Below are 15,992 nucleotides of genomic sequence, written 5' to 3'. Positions count from 1 at the left end.
GGGGTTTTTTTGTTCTTCTTTCTCAAATTGCTTTAGGGGGAAGGGTTGGTTGTTTATTTGAGATGTTTCTTTTTTCTTGAGGTAGGATTGTATTGCTATAAACTTCCCTCCTAGAACTGGTTTTGCTGCATCCCATAGGTTTTGGGTCGTTGTGCTTTCATTGTCATTTGTTTCTGGGTATTTTTTATTTCTTTTATTTCTTCAGTGGCCTCTTGGTTACTAAGTTATGTATTGTTTAGCCTGCATGTATTTGTATTTTTTACAGATTTTTTCCTGAAATGAAAATAAATAAATAAAATAAAGTTATTAAAATAAAAAATAAACAATTATTATTAAAAATTAAAAGTAATAAAACAAGAAAAAGAAAGAAAGAAAGAAAGAACGAAGAGAGCAACCAAACCAAAAAACAAATCCACCAATGATAAGAAGTGCTAATTACTAAAAAAAAAACAAACAAAAAACACGGACAGACAGAACCCTAGGACAAATGTGAAAGCAAAGCTATACAGACAAAATCACACAAAGAAGCATACAAATACACACTAACAAAAAGAGAAAAAGGAAAAAAAAAATTATATATATATTATTGCTCCCAAAGCCACTGCCTCAATTTTGGGATTATGCATTGTCTATTCAGGTATTCCACAGTTGCAAGGTACATCAAGTTGATTGTGGAGATTTAATCCGCTGCTCCTGAGGCTGCTGGGAGAGATTTCCCTTTCTCTTCTTTGTTCGCACAGCTCCTGGGGTTCGTTCATCTTTGGATTTGGCCCCACCTCTGCCTGTAGGTTGCCTGAGGGCGTCTGTTCTTCGCTCAGACAGGACAGGGTTAAATTAGCAGCTGATTAAAGGGCTCTGGCTCACTCAGGTTTGGAAGAGGGAGGGGTACACAATGTGGGGCGAGCGTGCAGTGGCAGAGGCCGGCGTAAACTTGCAGCAGCCTGAGGGGTGCCGTGTGTTCTCCCAGGGAAGTTGTCCCTGTATCACAGGACCCTGGCAGTGGTGGGCTGCACAGGCTCCCGGGAGGAGAGGTGTGGATAGTGACCTGTGCTTGCACACAGGCTTCTTGGTGGCTGCAGCAGCAGTTTTAGCGTCTCATGCCCGTCTCTGATGTCCACGCTGTTAGCCGCGGCTCACTCCCAACTCTGGAGCTCGTTTAGGCAGTGCTCTGAATCCTCTCTCCTCAGGCACCGTGAAACAATGGTCTCTTGCCTCTTAGGCAGGTCCAGACTTTTTCCTGGACTCCCTCCTGGCTAGCTGTGGCGCACCAGCCCCCTTCAGGCTGTGTTCACGCAGCCAACCCCAGTCCTGTCCCTGGGGTCTGACCTCCGAAGCTGGAGCCTCAGCTTCCAACCCCCACCCGCCCCAGCAGGTGAGCAGACAAGCCTCTCGGGCTGGTGAGTGCTGGTCAGCACCGTTCCTCTGTGCAGGAATCTCTCCGCTTTGCCCTCTGCACCCCTGTTGCTGCCCTCTCCCCCGTGGCTCTGAAGCTTCCCCCCCGCCCGGTCCCCACCCTGCCATCTCCACCAGTGAAGGGGCTTCCTACTGTGTGGAAACTTTGCCTCCTTCACAGCTCCCTCCCAGAGGTGCAGGTCCCGTCCCTATTCTTTTGTCTCTGTTTTTTCTTTTTTCTTTTGCCCTACCCAGGTACGTGCCTTTTGGGAGGTCTGAGGTCTTCTGCCAGCATTCAGTAGGTGTTCTGCAGGAGTTCTTCCACATGTAGATGTATTTCTGATGTATTTCTGGGGAGGAAGGTGATCTCCACATGTTACTCTTCCACCATCTTGAAGGTCTCTCCCCATAATACTGTTAAGCCAAGGACTTACTAAGTATTGAGGAAATGGAACCTCAGAAGGCTTCATACTTGCTGCTCTGAACGTTTGACATGGAATCCTTCTTCAACAATATTGGTCCCTAAACCCGGGTCTCTACCTGAGTCCTTCAGAGAAACTTAACTGAGAGGGAAGAGGGGAATAGCAAGGCACTATCAGGTCAGAGAACCATAGTCATAGACAATTACTTTTAACACAATTTCTGCCACTTAACTTGTTCAAGAGGATCTTGGAAGGCTGGCATGTATACCCACAAGTCATTTCCAAGGGAATTGCTGCAGGCAGACACGAACAGCCAAACACTGTTTTGAAATAAATCAGTTCTTTTCTTGGGAAACTATATACTTCATCATATTCTAATTTCTTTAAAAACTGGTCATTACAGACTGAATTATATGTTAACAGTTGTTCAGTATCTTCAAATGAAGCTGATCCTAAATATCCCGGATAATCAAGCATCTTTTAGACATGTTTTATAAAATTCTGATATAATGAACCCTGTAATATAATCATAATTATACCTAATAAATTTATAAAGGGAAATCATTTTACTATTTTTATTCATCTATTTTGTAATGATTAAGTTTTTAGAATATTATGTTTACCTCTTAAGTATGATTAATATTGGCCAGGGGAGACAGAGTCAAAGAGTAGATGTTTGTTGTTTTAATTTTATTCCTATTTAATTTGTGTCTTTTATAAATTCCAGGAAATTATTTTGAATCAAGTGGTGCTTTATTAATAAATAAATATACTTATTATGTATTTATTATGAATTTAATAGATGAATCATGGCAAAGGCCTTAGGTTTCTTTAGTTCAGAATTCCTTAAAGACTAAATCCAGCACCACCATAATCTGTTTTATTTCTAAATATAAGTATACTAGAAGTTTCAGAGTTAATACCCAAGGTTTTGGCAGTATTATTAAGTAATTCCTTCCTAAGAATCAGTTATAACTGGTGTGTGTGAGGCTCCTGATGTACAGTCAAGATTTTAAATCTTGAGAGGAAAAGAACATTTTAGAGCTTTATGTATTAGTCTCATCCTGGTATTTGTTCTTGCCAGGAATTCTGGTGGAAAACGTGGACATAGAAATTGATTTATGTGAAAAAAATAATTTTAATGTCATCTTCTCTTTACTTTCAACAACATTTTTCTTGAATATAAAAATTATAGTCACTGTAAATACAGAAAGTATTAAAAAAATAAAAATCACCTAAAATTATGTCACCACAATGTAACTACTGTTTGTACAATATTTTGGTTTATATTTTTCTTGTCTTTTTCCTCTATTAAAAAGTGTGTGTGTGTGTTTGTGTGTGTGTAAGGAATGTGTACATAACACATAAAAATTTGGATCATACTTGCAAACAATTTTGTAACCAGCTTTTTTACTTGCTTAATAATATATCGAGAACATTTGTATTTGCTTGCCAAGAGTTGTGAATATTTTTAGAAACTATTCTAAATTTGCTCTTGTTCAGCAAAGAACTATTCATTGAAAGCATTATTTTTAATGGGCACAGAATATTTAAATACTATCATATATGTAACCAGTTGCTTACTGTTGTTCATATAAAGATGACTTAAATAGCACAGCAGTGCTATTCCCCATAAACAGCACAGCAGTGAGAAAGTATCTTTGTACATAGATTTTGTATACATTTTCAAGGCTATAGAAATGTATTGCAAAATTCTTTTTCATCAAACTATACAAGAATGCCCTTACCTCCAACCCTGCACATTGCCTATTATCATTTTCTTAGTCCTGCACCCTTTATATGCTTTTTAAAAAGGTTATTTAATGGCTTGATAAAAATGGAGTTATTTTTAGCAAGTGGAGAAGTTGTCATTAATGATGCAATATATCAGTGTCAAATTAAATTCTTACTGGAAGTAAAGCCATTTATTTAAAGGCTCTAGATGATCTGCTGTAGCTGTACTTCTGTTTCTAGAAATATAAGGATTACCTTATTTAAAGATTGAGGAGCAGGACGTTGAAATGTGCTTGATGGAGTCAACTAATTGACTTTTTTGTCAGTGGAATTTTTATCCCAACTCTCTGTGTTCTGGGAAACAATGTTGGTTGTTCTCAACATGGGGTCATTTAAGGCCATGGGTTATTTGGTTTAATGGGAATTATATGGTTGGATAGGGAAGGGATTAATTCTTTATGGAACTTTTTTGTTGTAAGGTGGAAGGTAAAAGTTTCACTTAAGAAAATCCATAACTGAGCCATGGTGCCTGTTTGTTTACTTGAAAGCTGTATGTTATCAAGTGGAAGCAAATGCTTTTTCAGACGAATTCATTTGTTCACAAATAGAAACAAAAAGTGGAGAATGTCTTGGTTGGCTTGGGGGAAGCTGCAGGGTTTATTTAAAGTTCGTATTTATTGCTGAGGTGCAAAATTGTTAAATGGCATTTGGATCCAGGGGAAAGATATACTGTAGAAATTACTTTTCAAAGGGGCATTGGAATAGAAGGACAGGAGTTATCTGAGTTCATTTCTAGATGAAATTCTATTCTACTTTTCTTTCTGTCTTTCTTTGATTCAGTTGAACAAACACATGTTGAATGCCTATCCCTCAAGGCAGAGCTGTCCTTTCTCCTTTTCAGATTGATTTGGCAACTTGCTATGCCCAGCTTCAGAGGGCCCACTGTATTTGTTTCCTTGAGCTGCTGTTAAAAAAGTTACCACAAACTAGTGGCTGAAAGCAACAGAAGTTTATTCTCTCATAGTTCTGGAGGCCAGAAGTCTGAAATCAAGGTGTCTGCAAGACCACACGTCCTCCAAGCTGGAGGGAAGAACCCATGTCTTGCCTCTTCCAGCTTCTGGTGACTGCCAACACTCCTTGACTTGTGGCTGCATCACTCCAATCTCTGCCTCAGTGGTCACATTGCCTCCCCTTTCGTCTGTGTCAAATCTCCCCGCCTCCCTTTTACAAGGACACTTGTGATAGCATTTAGGACACCCTGGGAAGATCTAAGAGAATCTCCCCATCTTCAAGATCCTTAACTTAATCACATCTGCAAAGTCCTTTTTTGCTATATAAGGTAATGCCTATAGGTTTCAGATATTAGGATATAGGTATCTTTTGGGGGATGTGATTCAGCCTGCAATACCCAGGACCTTAAATATACCTGATCTCACGTACATCTCTCTGTCTGCTCTCTACCAGAACATGAGGCATAGGTCCAGAGACAAAAAATTATTTGCCGAAGTTTTGACCCAACTGGCCTGGGGAGAAGAGTTGACTCCATAATTGAGCTAGCATATCTGGGATAGGTAGTCTGGTAAGCTTTGAAGACCACCTTCTAGACAGCAGATTTAAAGATGAGGGACAGAGCAGACCAGCAAACAAAGAGCTGCCCTTCCTCGGTTCACCCCAACTGAATGGGTGAGTGGATGGAAAGCCATCTTCTTGGCTGATGGGCACATCCTCCTTGAGTATTTGGATCCCCACAGCTGACCTGAGCTCCCTGGTGGTCCTCCCCACTAACGCTTTTGGTCCCTCATCATCTTTAGAAGGAGCTTTTTGCCACTTGTTCTGAAATGAGGTCTTCTAGGGACTCCCTCTCTCTTTCTTGTCCCCTCCCTGCAACCCTGGGAGTTTTTCCTCTGTAGCCAATGTAACAGCTAATCCATTTCAGTTGCATAAGCATTTAGAAACAAGGAGACTATTTAAAAGCCCACTGGCCTCCCTCCAGTAGTCACTCAAGGTGTTTACTCTGGAAAAAGTACCGAGTTCTATATCCATTCTTTGTGTAAATTCTCCTTTACTTCCCGTGTTCCTTAAGAAGGACACTTTCCTGTGGGCTCTGTGGGGTGAGGTAATGTTCTTCCAGGAGACAACTGAACCATGAAGTATCTTGTAATCTGTAAATGAGACCTTAGAAGGCCAGCCAGAGAATTTGAGGAGAGGAGCCTTTGCCATGGAAGTGAAAGCGTTTTGTTTTTTGTTTGTTTTTTGGTTTTTTACCAGTTAGCTGTGGGTGGAGCTTTGAGATCATTGCAAACAGAGTGGCCAGTTCCCCGCTCCCTGACTTTTAAAAGAAGTAACTGTTTGTCCTTTTAACTTTTTCTGGAGTCAGTTGGATTGTGACACATACCTCATTTATTCCTGTTTAATAATCAATTACCTGGATCAAACTGCTATTAAACATGACTGGCTGGGCCAATGTTTTCTGGTCTGCAGGTCATAGTTGTACCATCTACATAAAATAAGCCAGTCGCTGCCCCTAATGCCAGACCTGAGGAAGTATTTCTGAGACAATTCAAGGAGCAGTCCCCCTCCCCCCAAATCCTGTTTAAAACTGGGAAAATTCAGGATACTCCAATGTCATTTTTCTGAAATGCCGTCTAACTTGTTCAGAAATCCAAAGCTCAGGAAAAGTAAGCAGTGAGATGAGCTCCTACCTCCACTGTCAACCATTTTAGAGATTAAGGTCACAATTACCCTCCACTTTGCATTAGCTCCCACAAACATCCTTCACATAATTAGACCATTATGATGAAATTGGTACCCAAGGGAGACATGAATATTTTAGTAGTAAGGATAGTAGTGAAATCGGAGAAACATCATGTACTGAGGACGTCTGCCGTGTGTCCTTTTGATCCTGGGAGAACCGGAGTTAAGCCAATGAAAGATGATACAAGTTGATGTAAGCTGTCTTTTAATTTCATTTTTGGTGTGAGCATTTCATATTGCAAGCCCCTTGTTGCTATTCCCTTTACAATAAAACCACAGGAAATATTGAAAGGGATGGTTGGCAGGAGTGGAAAGATCATAGAACACATAAAGTCCTGCAGAGGAGAGGACTTTATGTGGCCCACCGGGGAAGCCACCGTGTTGTTTCTTCATCCTTCTTTAATGCTAACACTTAGGTGCCTGTAGTTGACTCACCTTATTATAGGTCACTGAACAACACGTCCATGATAGCCTGAGGCGGGTCTGCAGGTCCTTTTTTCTCTGCAGATCTGTTTTATGACATAGAAGGCAGAAATGCACATCACTGCACTAGAAGCTTGCTTTGACACTGCCTGGGGTGGAGGGGCTGTGTTTGTGGACACTGAGAAATGGGCATGGAAAGACACAGAGAGAGGCAGATGAAGAGGAACAGAGAAGCAGAGAGAGAGAGGAAGAGAGACCCAGTCACAGCCATTGTGGGAGACTGAGACATGGACCAGCCTACTCACAGATGGACTCTCTTCTCCCACTGGCATGGCTTGTCTGCCTTGGCTTTCCATGGGAGGCCTTGGTACTGATGAATAGAGTGCTGCTTCCTGCCTCAGTCTGGGCTGGTTAGAATGCCCTTCATGCTTTGATCAGTTTTTAGCCTGGTCAGTAGTAAATATTGGATGAGTTCCTCCTTCAAACACCAGTGGCTGCCATTGTGAAGAAACTATCTTGAAACGTGACCTAATGTGCTCTTCGTCTGCTTTAAATTATTTGGGACTAAAGATTCATGCGTCTGCCTATCTGTGTGATTTCAACTTCTTTTTTTCCTTTTTGAAATTTGCATTATTTTTTATTTACACAAGCAGCACATGAATGCAGGAATATATTCCCATAATAAAAAAGTCCAGGACAGAGATAACATGAAAGATATCTTGACTTTCAGCCCCAAGCTTTGTTCCCTCCCCAGAAGTAAGCAGAGTCATAAATTTGCAAGGTTCTTTCCAAACTTTTTAATAATGTATTTATATGCATGAATATTTACCTAGAAAAATATATAGTTTTGCCTTGTGTGTGTGTGTGTTTACTACACAGTTCATGTCATTCTGTGGCTGTGTATTTAGGTAAATGGTGTCACACTGTTCCTATTCCATATTACTACATGGCTTGCTGCAAAAACGTGGTTTTCATTTAATGGTATGTGTTAGAAACTTTTCACGTTCAGCTTCACATCACCTTGTAATGTGTACATGTATTAGACTTTGCTCCTTAGTGAATCACATTGATTGTTTTCAGTGTGGAAACATCCCAAATTATTCTTTCAGAACTTTCTGGAATAGATTGGTTTATATTTTAGCAGAGGTTTTTCTCTGTGAGAATAAGCTCTAGGGTTGGTTGGTTGGTTGGTTTCTTATTAACCCTTTGTGGTGTCATTGTCAGAGTCTGACAAGACACTTGTGAAATGAGTTGGGTAGTAGCTTTATTTTATTATTTTATTTTATTTTTTTATGTCCTAGAAAAATGTAGGTACACAGGATTTACCTTTTCCTAGAAGATTTGGTAGAACTCACCTGTAAAATCATCTGGGCCTAATCTTTTACTATTTTTTCAATTTCTCCCAAGATTACTGGTCTGTTTAAGCGTTCTGCTCATCTGTTGAGCCAAATTTATTTTAACTTTGAAAAACATCCACTTTAAGTTTTCAAATATTTTGGTTAAAGTTATACATAGTATCTCTTACGGTGTTCACCTTCTCTCTGTATTTACACTCCACCTTTCATCATGGATATTGTGAGTTTACGGTTCTTCCTCATCCTCCTTCCTACCCCAACTCTCACTCTGTCTCTCTCCCCATACCTGCCAAATTTTGTCTAATATATGCATATTCAGAAAATAATTAACTTTTACCAGTCATTGTTTTATTATTTGGGGTTAGGTTTTAATGTATATATAGTACTCCCATCTTTCATTTCTAAGAAGTTTATAATTTCTGCTTTGACTATTCTGCTCAAATCAAGAATTATTTAGAAGTATGTATGTTTATGTTTAATTCCTATGTGTGTAGGTTTTACACACTCTGTTATTAATTTATAAGTTGGCCTAGTCATGGTCAGTAAGCATGGCCACTGTAATTTCTGACTCTTGAAAAGTACTGAGATTTTCTCTGTGGCCTAATCATGATCAGATTTTGAGATTGTTATATGTGTTTGGGGAAGCCGGGTACAAAGAGAGAATGAAGGAAAGATATATGTGTGTGGGGGGGGCTAAACTCATTAAGTAATATATTTAAATTATGTTAACTTGAGTCATTTAAATTGTTTTGGTTAAATTTGTATGATTTTCAAATCCTCAATATTCTTCCATTAATTTCTGAGAATCATTATCTCCTAATATGTTTGTGACTTTGCCTGTTTCTCTTTGTATTTTCAGTTTTTCAATCTATGTTTTGATGCTGTGTGGTCACATATCTAATGTTAATGACTTGAGAAACTTTGATCACCCCTTCTCTTAATATGACTTATCACTGTCTCTTGCTTTTTTTCCTTGAAGTCTATTTTGTCTAACATTATTAGTGTTACATCTGGTCCTTTCCCAGCATGTGCCTATTATATCTTCTTTTCATCCCTTCATTTTCAAACTTCCTATATAATTTTTATTTTATAAATATTTCTGGTAAACAACTATAATGTTACCTAATTTGAAAGCCTCTGTCTTTTATAAATGGATTTAGCCAAATCATATTTATTACAGTTAGTAAATACATTGTCATTTTACTTTGTGTTTTCCAGTTATTGTGTGTTCTTCTTTTTTCCCCCTCCCTTCCCACATCTTTTATCTGTTTCCTTTTTAAAGGAGGCTCACATTTCTTCATTCTATTTTTTCCCTCATTTATTTGCAAGTTATACTTTCCATTTAAAATTTTCTATTAGGAAAATTCTTAAATTTTTAACACTCATAATTGATCTTCTATTTTTCTGCCAATATCTAGAGTTTTAACTACCTATATTGCACTCCCTAAAATGTTTTTTTACCTCCCTTTGTTCCATATTTCCTTCCCTCCAGCACCTACCTGTGTTGATATAATCTGGAATTTGGATGCTAGGTTGTAATTTCTATATCTTCTTCTTTTTGTATAATACATAAGACTTAAGAGTAAAATTTGTCTTTTTTAAACTTTTTTCTTCTTTCTTTCTTCCCTTCTTTCTTCCTTCCTTTCTCCTTCCTTTCCCCTTCCTTCCTGCCAGCCTTACTTCCCATATCTCTTATTTTTCTATATTTCTTTTTCTTCTTGACAAAATATATAATACATTAACTCTTTCAGAGTAGGTTATTAAACCCTTTTGATACCTTGAAAGTCTGTAAATATATCTTCTCCTAACAATTAAACCATTATTCCATTGGTCACAGAGTTTCTAGTCCACAGTTACTTTCCCTCAAAACTTTGCAGTTATTGCTCTGCTGTCTTCTCATGTGTAATACTCTGATGGTGTGCCTGATTCCATGCTGATTGCCATTCAATTCTAAATTGTCTTCTCTCTATGCATCTCTGAGGAATTTCATAACTTCTCTTCATATTGCTTGTTCTTAGTCACCTCAAGGAATGTTTAGGTGTGTGTATCTTTTTCCCCCATTTATACCTACTGCATCACTGGATTTTTTCACACTGAGAGCACAAATCTTCAGATTTCAGAAATGTTTTTCTACTATTCCTTTAATTGTTCCCATTTTTCCATTGGCTTTACTTTCTCTCCTTCTAATAGAAGACATCCTTCTATAAGGTGGTTTTTGAATCTTCTGTTTCCATTTTCCATCTCTCTTAATTTTTCAGTCATGCTTTCTGTTTCTTTTTGTGTTGCATTCTGTGATAATTCCTTGGCTCAGCACTTCATATGAATTCTCTTTACAGTGCAGGTCACCTATTTATTAGGAGTTTGACTACAACAATCTTTTTAAAATTTCTAGAATCTGTAGTTAATTGTGTTTGGGGAAGAGAATGCTCTCTTTCCTCCCTCTGAGGATATCAGCCATCCTTAAGTCAAAGTCAGATTCTGTTTGTCCTGTTAACTCTGCTTTCTTGGGTGTAAGTTCTTCTATTTACTGTGTTTGGTGTCTGCCTTCCATGTTCTTTGCATTGCTCAAATATTTGGTGATTCTTATTGGTGATCCTTTTCATTTAAGATGCCCTGTTTATAGCTATTGCATGCACACCATGGTGCAGGATGCTAAGAAGGGTGGGTAAAAGGAACATCCAGTTCTTCCTAAGTGTAGGCAGCCACTCTGGACAATGCCAGTCTCCCTTCAATGTCATACTCACTGCCTATGCTACAAAGCAGACATTCTGTTGTTCACTGCATGGCCCAAGGGAGGAGGGGGTGAGAGAGGGCTAAAGACAGGACCAAGAGAAATAAAAATTACAGCTACTCCTACTTGATTCTACAACCCCATCACCTGTCAACTCCCCCTGGCCGTGAGTTCACCTTGTAGTGGAGGCTTGTAGAACCTCTCGCTCCTTGCAGCAGTCCTCTGCTGTATGTAGGTTTAGGTGTGTGGTTTCTTTCTTTTATCTGATGACATCAGATTTTATACATACACAATTATTTTATAGGATTTGAAGAGGAAGGGGGAAGCTTCCCAAACAATCACCAAATGATCACCAAACAACCAGGAGAAGGGAATTCAGGGTCAGATGAAGGGAAGAAGGAAAAAAAAAAAGACAATTTATGGACTTAGTCCATGTGTATGAAGAAAAGCTTTTGCAAACACGTAAATATCAAATGATTAACCTTTGATTTTCACTTGTTTTTTAATTGTGTTCACTAATGAGATACCCTTTTTCATTTTCAGGTCTTAAATATAATCATGGCCAAACCTTATGAATTTAATTGGCAGAAGGAAGTTCCTTCGTTTTTGCAAGAAGGAGCAGTTTTTGACAGATATGAAGAGGTAAAGAAGCATTATTAACCATTTCTCTCCAAACATTCTTATAATTATTTCATTTTAATCACAGTATTGAGTAAATAGTCTTTGATATAAGTAAGAATATCCTGGAGATTTATAAGTTGGAATAGTTGGAAAGAGTGAAAGTTATGAGATATAATAATAATGATAATGATACTATAATTTACTGAGCACTCTCCCTGTGCCAGATATAATAATAATGTTGATACTATAAATTATTATGTGCTTACTGTGTGCCAGACAACTTTCTAAGCACTTCCTGTGTATTATTTGTTCAATTCCTTATAATAACCTTATAAGATTGTTGCCATTATTATGCTTGTTTTACAGATGAGTTTCACGGAGTGCTTAACGAAGTGCTTTAGTCAGGCTTTCCTCATAACACTTTCTATTTGTCATAAATGTAGTAGTGATTGGACTTTGTGCTGGCCACGTGCATTGCTCGTCTCATTTATACACATCAGCTTGACCAAAGCTTTGCGTGCCTCTGCTTCTATTATTTATTGCTTGTGCCCTTGCAAGGTAGTGATGGCTCCAGGCTTTCTAGAAACCAGGGGCTTGGGGCCACCAGTCTGTTCAGAAGGTTTAGGATGGAGAGTGGAAGCCTCCTTTGCATTGTTAACATGTTGTTTTCCTTAGAGTTTACTTGAATTTGAGATGACTTGTGGAGGGGTGTGTGATGATACTCTGTTGCCTCTAAGGCGAAGTAAGATGCAAAACTTGTTCAGACTTCATGCAGAGTCAGAGTTGGTTCCCTTCAAAATCAGTGGAATGTATGTGGCTCATTGTGGTGGCCTCCCAGGGGTTCAGATCATCAGGCCTTTTCGTGAGGTCTGTGGGTTGACACAACTCATTAACTGGTTGACTTGTTTTTTCCAAAATATGTACCATAATACTCTCTAGATTTATACCATAGTTGTTTTGTGTAAACAGAATTGAGAAAGGCAAAGGATGGACCCAAATGTAGTTAGTATTCTTCATATTGAATTAAAGTATTGTGGTGACAGCTATCTATGCTACTGAAACTTTATTGCTTCCCTGAAAGAACAGCATTCTGCTATAAGAAGAAACAAAACAATTTTCTACCACCTGGAGGCAACCACTGTTAACTCTTTTGCGGTTTTCTTCTAGTCTTTTTTCTAATTGTTTTTCCTCTTCCATAGTTGTCATCATAGAGTAATCTTGAAAATACAAATCAGAACCTCTTCTTCCTCTATTTAAAATGCTTCCATGACTCCCTTTTATAGGATAAAGATGACTCATCAGAATGAAATACAAGGTCTTCCATAATTTGGCTCCTGCCTAATTCTACAGCCTCATTTCCAACCAATTTTCTACAAACACTCTCTGCTTTAACCCTAAGAATATGCTTAAAATTCCCCCAATAAACTATTCTATTTCATGTTTTGTGCTTACTGTTACCTTTTCCTGAAAGACACTTATCCCTCCTTGTTTGACTGGAAAACTCCTATTTATCCTTCAGAACCCAGATGAGAAATCTTTACTCTTTGATATCTCCCTTGACCCATTTGATAAGAATTGATCACTCCTTTGTGCTACCACTAAACTACCCTTGCACATACTACACTGCACTCACATTTCATTTAATGTTTTTGTCTTCCCTAGTATACTCTGAGTTTCTTGAGGTCAAGGACCATATTTTACTTATCTTTTTCTCTCCAGGGACTAGCAGAATGCCTACAATTGCCAAATTCACTGTAAATATCTAGTATCAAAGGGGATTTTAAAGGACATGGAAGCAACCTAAGTGTCCATTGACAGATGAATGGATAAAGAAGATGTGGCACATATATACAATGGAATATTACTCAGCCATAAAAAGAAACAAAATTGAGTTATTTGTAGTGAGGTGGATGGACCTAGATTCTGTCATACAGAGTGAAGTAAATCAGAAAGAGAAAAATAAATACCATATGCTAACACATATATATGGAATAAAAAAAATGGTTCTGAAGAAGCTAGGGGGAGGACAGGAATAAAGACGCAGACATAGAGAATGGAATTGAGGACAGAGGGAGGGGGAAGGGTAAGCTGGGATGAAGTGAGAGAGTGGCATGGACATATATACACTACCAAATGTAAATAGATAGCTAGTGGGAAGCAGCCACATAGCACAGGGAGATCAGCTTGGTGCTTTGTGACCACCTAGAGGGGTGGGATAGAGAGGATGGGAGCGAGACGCAAGAGAGAGGAGATATGGGGATATATGTATAACTGATTCACCTTGTTATAAAACAGAAACTAACACACCATAGTAAAGCAATTATACTCAAATAAAGATGTTGTTAAAAAAAGGGGGGGGATTTTAGATACAATTGATTCCAACTAAGTTTGGTTTTATTATAGTTTGTTCATTTTCTTGATAATTGAAATGGTGAGAGGTCCTTGAGACCTGTGTGGAAAGCTGTACTTCAACACATTCAAAATATTAGAGTAAATCATATCTAATTTTCATCTTTTAAATTAAAAATTATCAATATCAACAATTTGAGAGTTCAAGCCGAATGCAATTAAGTGCACTTGACTACTTTTGTCCACTTTACACAAATTGGCAAGAAGGCCAAGGGCTAACTTAGAGGCATTTCCAAGCCTTTTCTCCCAGGTAAGTCAGGTCTAGGTTGAGTACCAGCGCCACCATGATGATGGCCATTGCCCTTCATTATAAGCTGGCAAGTGACATCTCTCCCTGAATCTGCTAGAGTATCCCAAAAGATTTGCGGTTTTCTGAGGCAGTTTCCCAGGCTCTGGAAATCTATAGGATAATTAAAAAATACTTCCTGGCTTCCAGTTCCTCAGAGAAGGTCATTTTGAAGAGATTAAATGTAATCACTGGCTGAGTATCTCTTCTGCTGTCATATAAGCAGAAACCAGTTAGAGAAAGAGTACTATTTTTTGATAAAGTGAAATGTGATTTGATGAACTAGAAGTTTATCATCATTGAATCATTTTTATTTCTCATGATTTTTTTGGTTATTAATCATCATAACTCACTTATATTTAGAAAATACTGATGAATTGCACTTCTAAAGGCATTTACTTTTCTTCCAGGTTCCTCTGAAAATGAGGTAAAGCTAGGAAAGAAATCTTAACAAGTATTAAATACAATCTCGCTAAGCTTTCAACTTTCTTAAGTGCTATTTTACTAGGATTATAAGCGAAAAATTTTCAGCTTCATAAAGTAAATAATGCCTCTTCATAAAACATATCAAACTGGTGTTGACCTTAAAAATAAAAGTTATTTTATCAGCAAAAATGGGTTTATTTAGGAATAGCAGAGGAGTTGCAATTCAGGACAAGCAAGCTATAGCAAAAGCCATAGACAAGTTCATAGAACAGAGGAGGGGAATATTTTTGCAGAGAGAAAAAGGAGGAAGTCAGGAGGGATTGTTTTGAACAAAAATCCATTGGAGGAAAGTGTGAGTTCAGAGAGCTGGTGGGTTACTCAGGGGCTGAGTTGCTGGGCTAGTCAGTATCTTGTGGGAGATGCCATGCACATCTTTTCCTTTTGGGGGCCTGTAATTGATGATTCTTTCCTATTGATGATTCTTCTCTGGGGTCTGTAACTGACAATTCTTCCCATAGTTGATGTCCAGTGGTACCTTGTGCGAGCTTCTCCTTCTGGCCTCCTGACTCCATTTTAGTAAGGTTTCCCTTTATTAATTTTAAAACCAGAAAGCCAAATAGTGTTTCATATGGGGCTGTAGCGAGTTGTTTTTATTACAGCTGACCTTTGAATAACACAGGTTTCAACTGCATGGTCCACTTTTATATGGATTTTTTTCAGTAAATACCTATCACAGTACCACACAATCCTCAGTTGGCTGAATCATCGGATGCAGAACCACGGATACGGAGGGTTGACTGTAAAAGTTATATTCATATTTTCAACTGCACTGGGGTTGGCAGCCCTAAAACCTCACGTTGTTCAAGGCTCAACTGTATTTCCCTATTCTGTAAGATTTAGTTCTTTAGAGTCACGGCCATTAAAATTTTCAAGGCACCAAATATAAGCAGAGAAGGTTTGTTTCTACAGTGTTTTGCATGAACAGCAGGGAGAAATGACAGCTGACAGCAAGTGGGAGGGACAGGAATTAGAGAAAACACAACCTGATCATCCCAAAAGTGCCACGGCAAAGGGACCATTTGTGAAGGGGCATAAACGCCTTCAGCACCATATGGCAACTAACATTATCATGACGGTCTGAAGGATCAGGTAAACATTAAATTGTGTTCCATGTATTGGTTTAAAGAAGGCAGGGAAGTGTTTTAATCAGTGGGTGAGCATTCACTAGGTCAGAAAAAAATGGCATTTACTAACCACTGTTTTAAAAAGATGTATTATTTTGCCAATAAATGCAACTAGTGCAACTGTATTTAAGCATTATTTTATTATTTCTGCTGAGAGATTTCTTCTGAGGTAGCCCAAAATTTCAGGAACTGCAGCCTTTCATTGTAGCCTCTGATTGTATTCTCCTGCCACTTCAAAAGCTGTTTTTATCTAAC

At 38.3% G+C, this 15,992-nt stretch overlaps 1 protein-coding gene across 1 annotated transcript in view; it reads left to right on the top strand.

Moving 5' to 3' along the window:
- Positions 1-15,992, top strand: part of PLCB4 (phospholipase C beta 4) — a 266,535-nt gene that overhangs the window by 97,364 nt on the left and 153,179 nt on the right. Inside the window, exon 2 of the mRNA XM_024764269.1 lies at positions 11,355-11,453. Within this exon, the coding sequence (XP_024620037.1) occupies positions 11,370-11,453 (84 nt within the window). The 5' untranslated portion in view covers positions 11,355-11,369. The remainder of the gene's footprint in view (positions 1-11,354; positions 11,454-15,992) is intronic.

The sequence above is a fragment of the Neophocaena asiaeorientalis genome, unplaced genomic scaffold (assembly GCF_003031525.2).
Source record: "Neophocaena asiaeorientalis asiaeorientalis breed wild unplaced genomic scaffold, Neophocaena_asiaeorientalis_V1.1 scaffold400, whole genome shotgun sequence".
NCBI lineage: Eukaryota > Metazoa > Chordata > Mammalia > Artiodactyla > Phocoenidae > Neophocaena > Neophocaena asiaeorientalis.
Note: the sequence above shows the minus strand (reverse complement) of the source record. Positions and strands in the feature narration are given on the sequence as shown.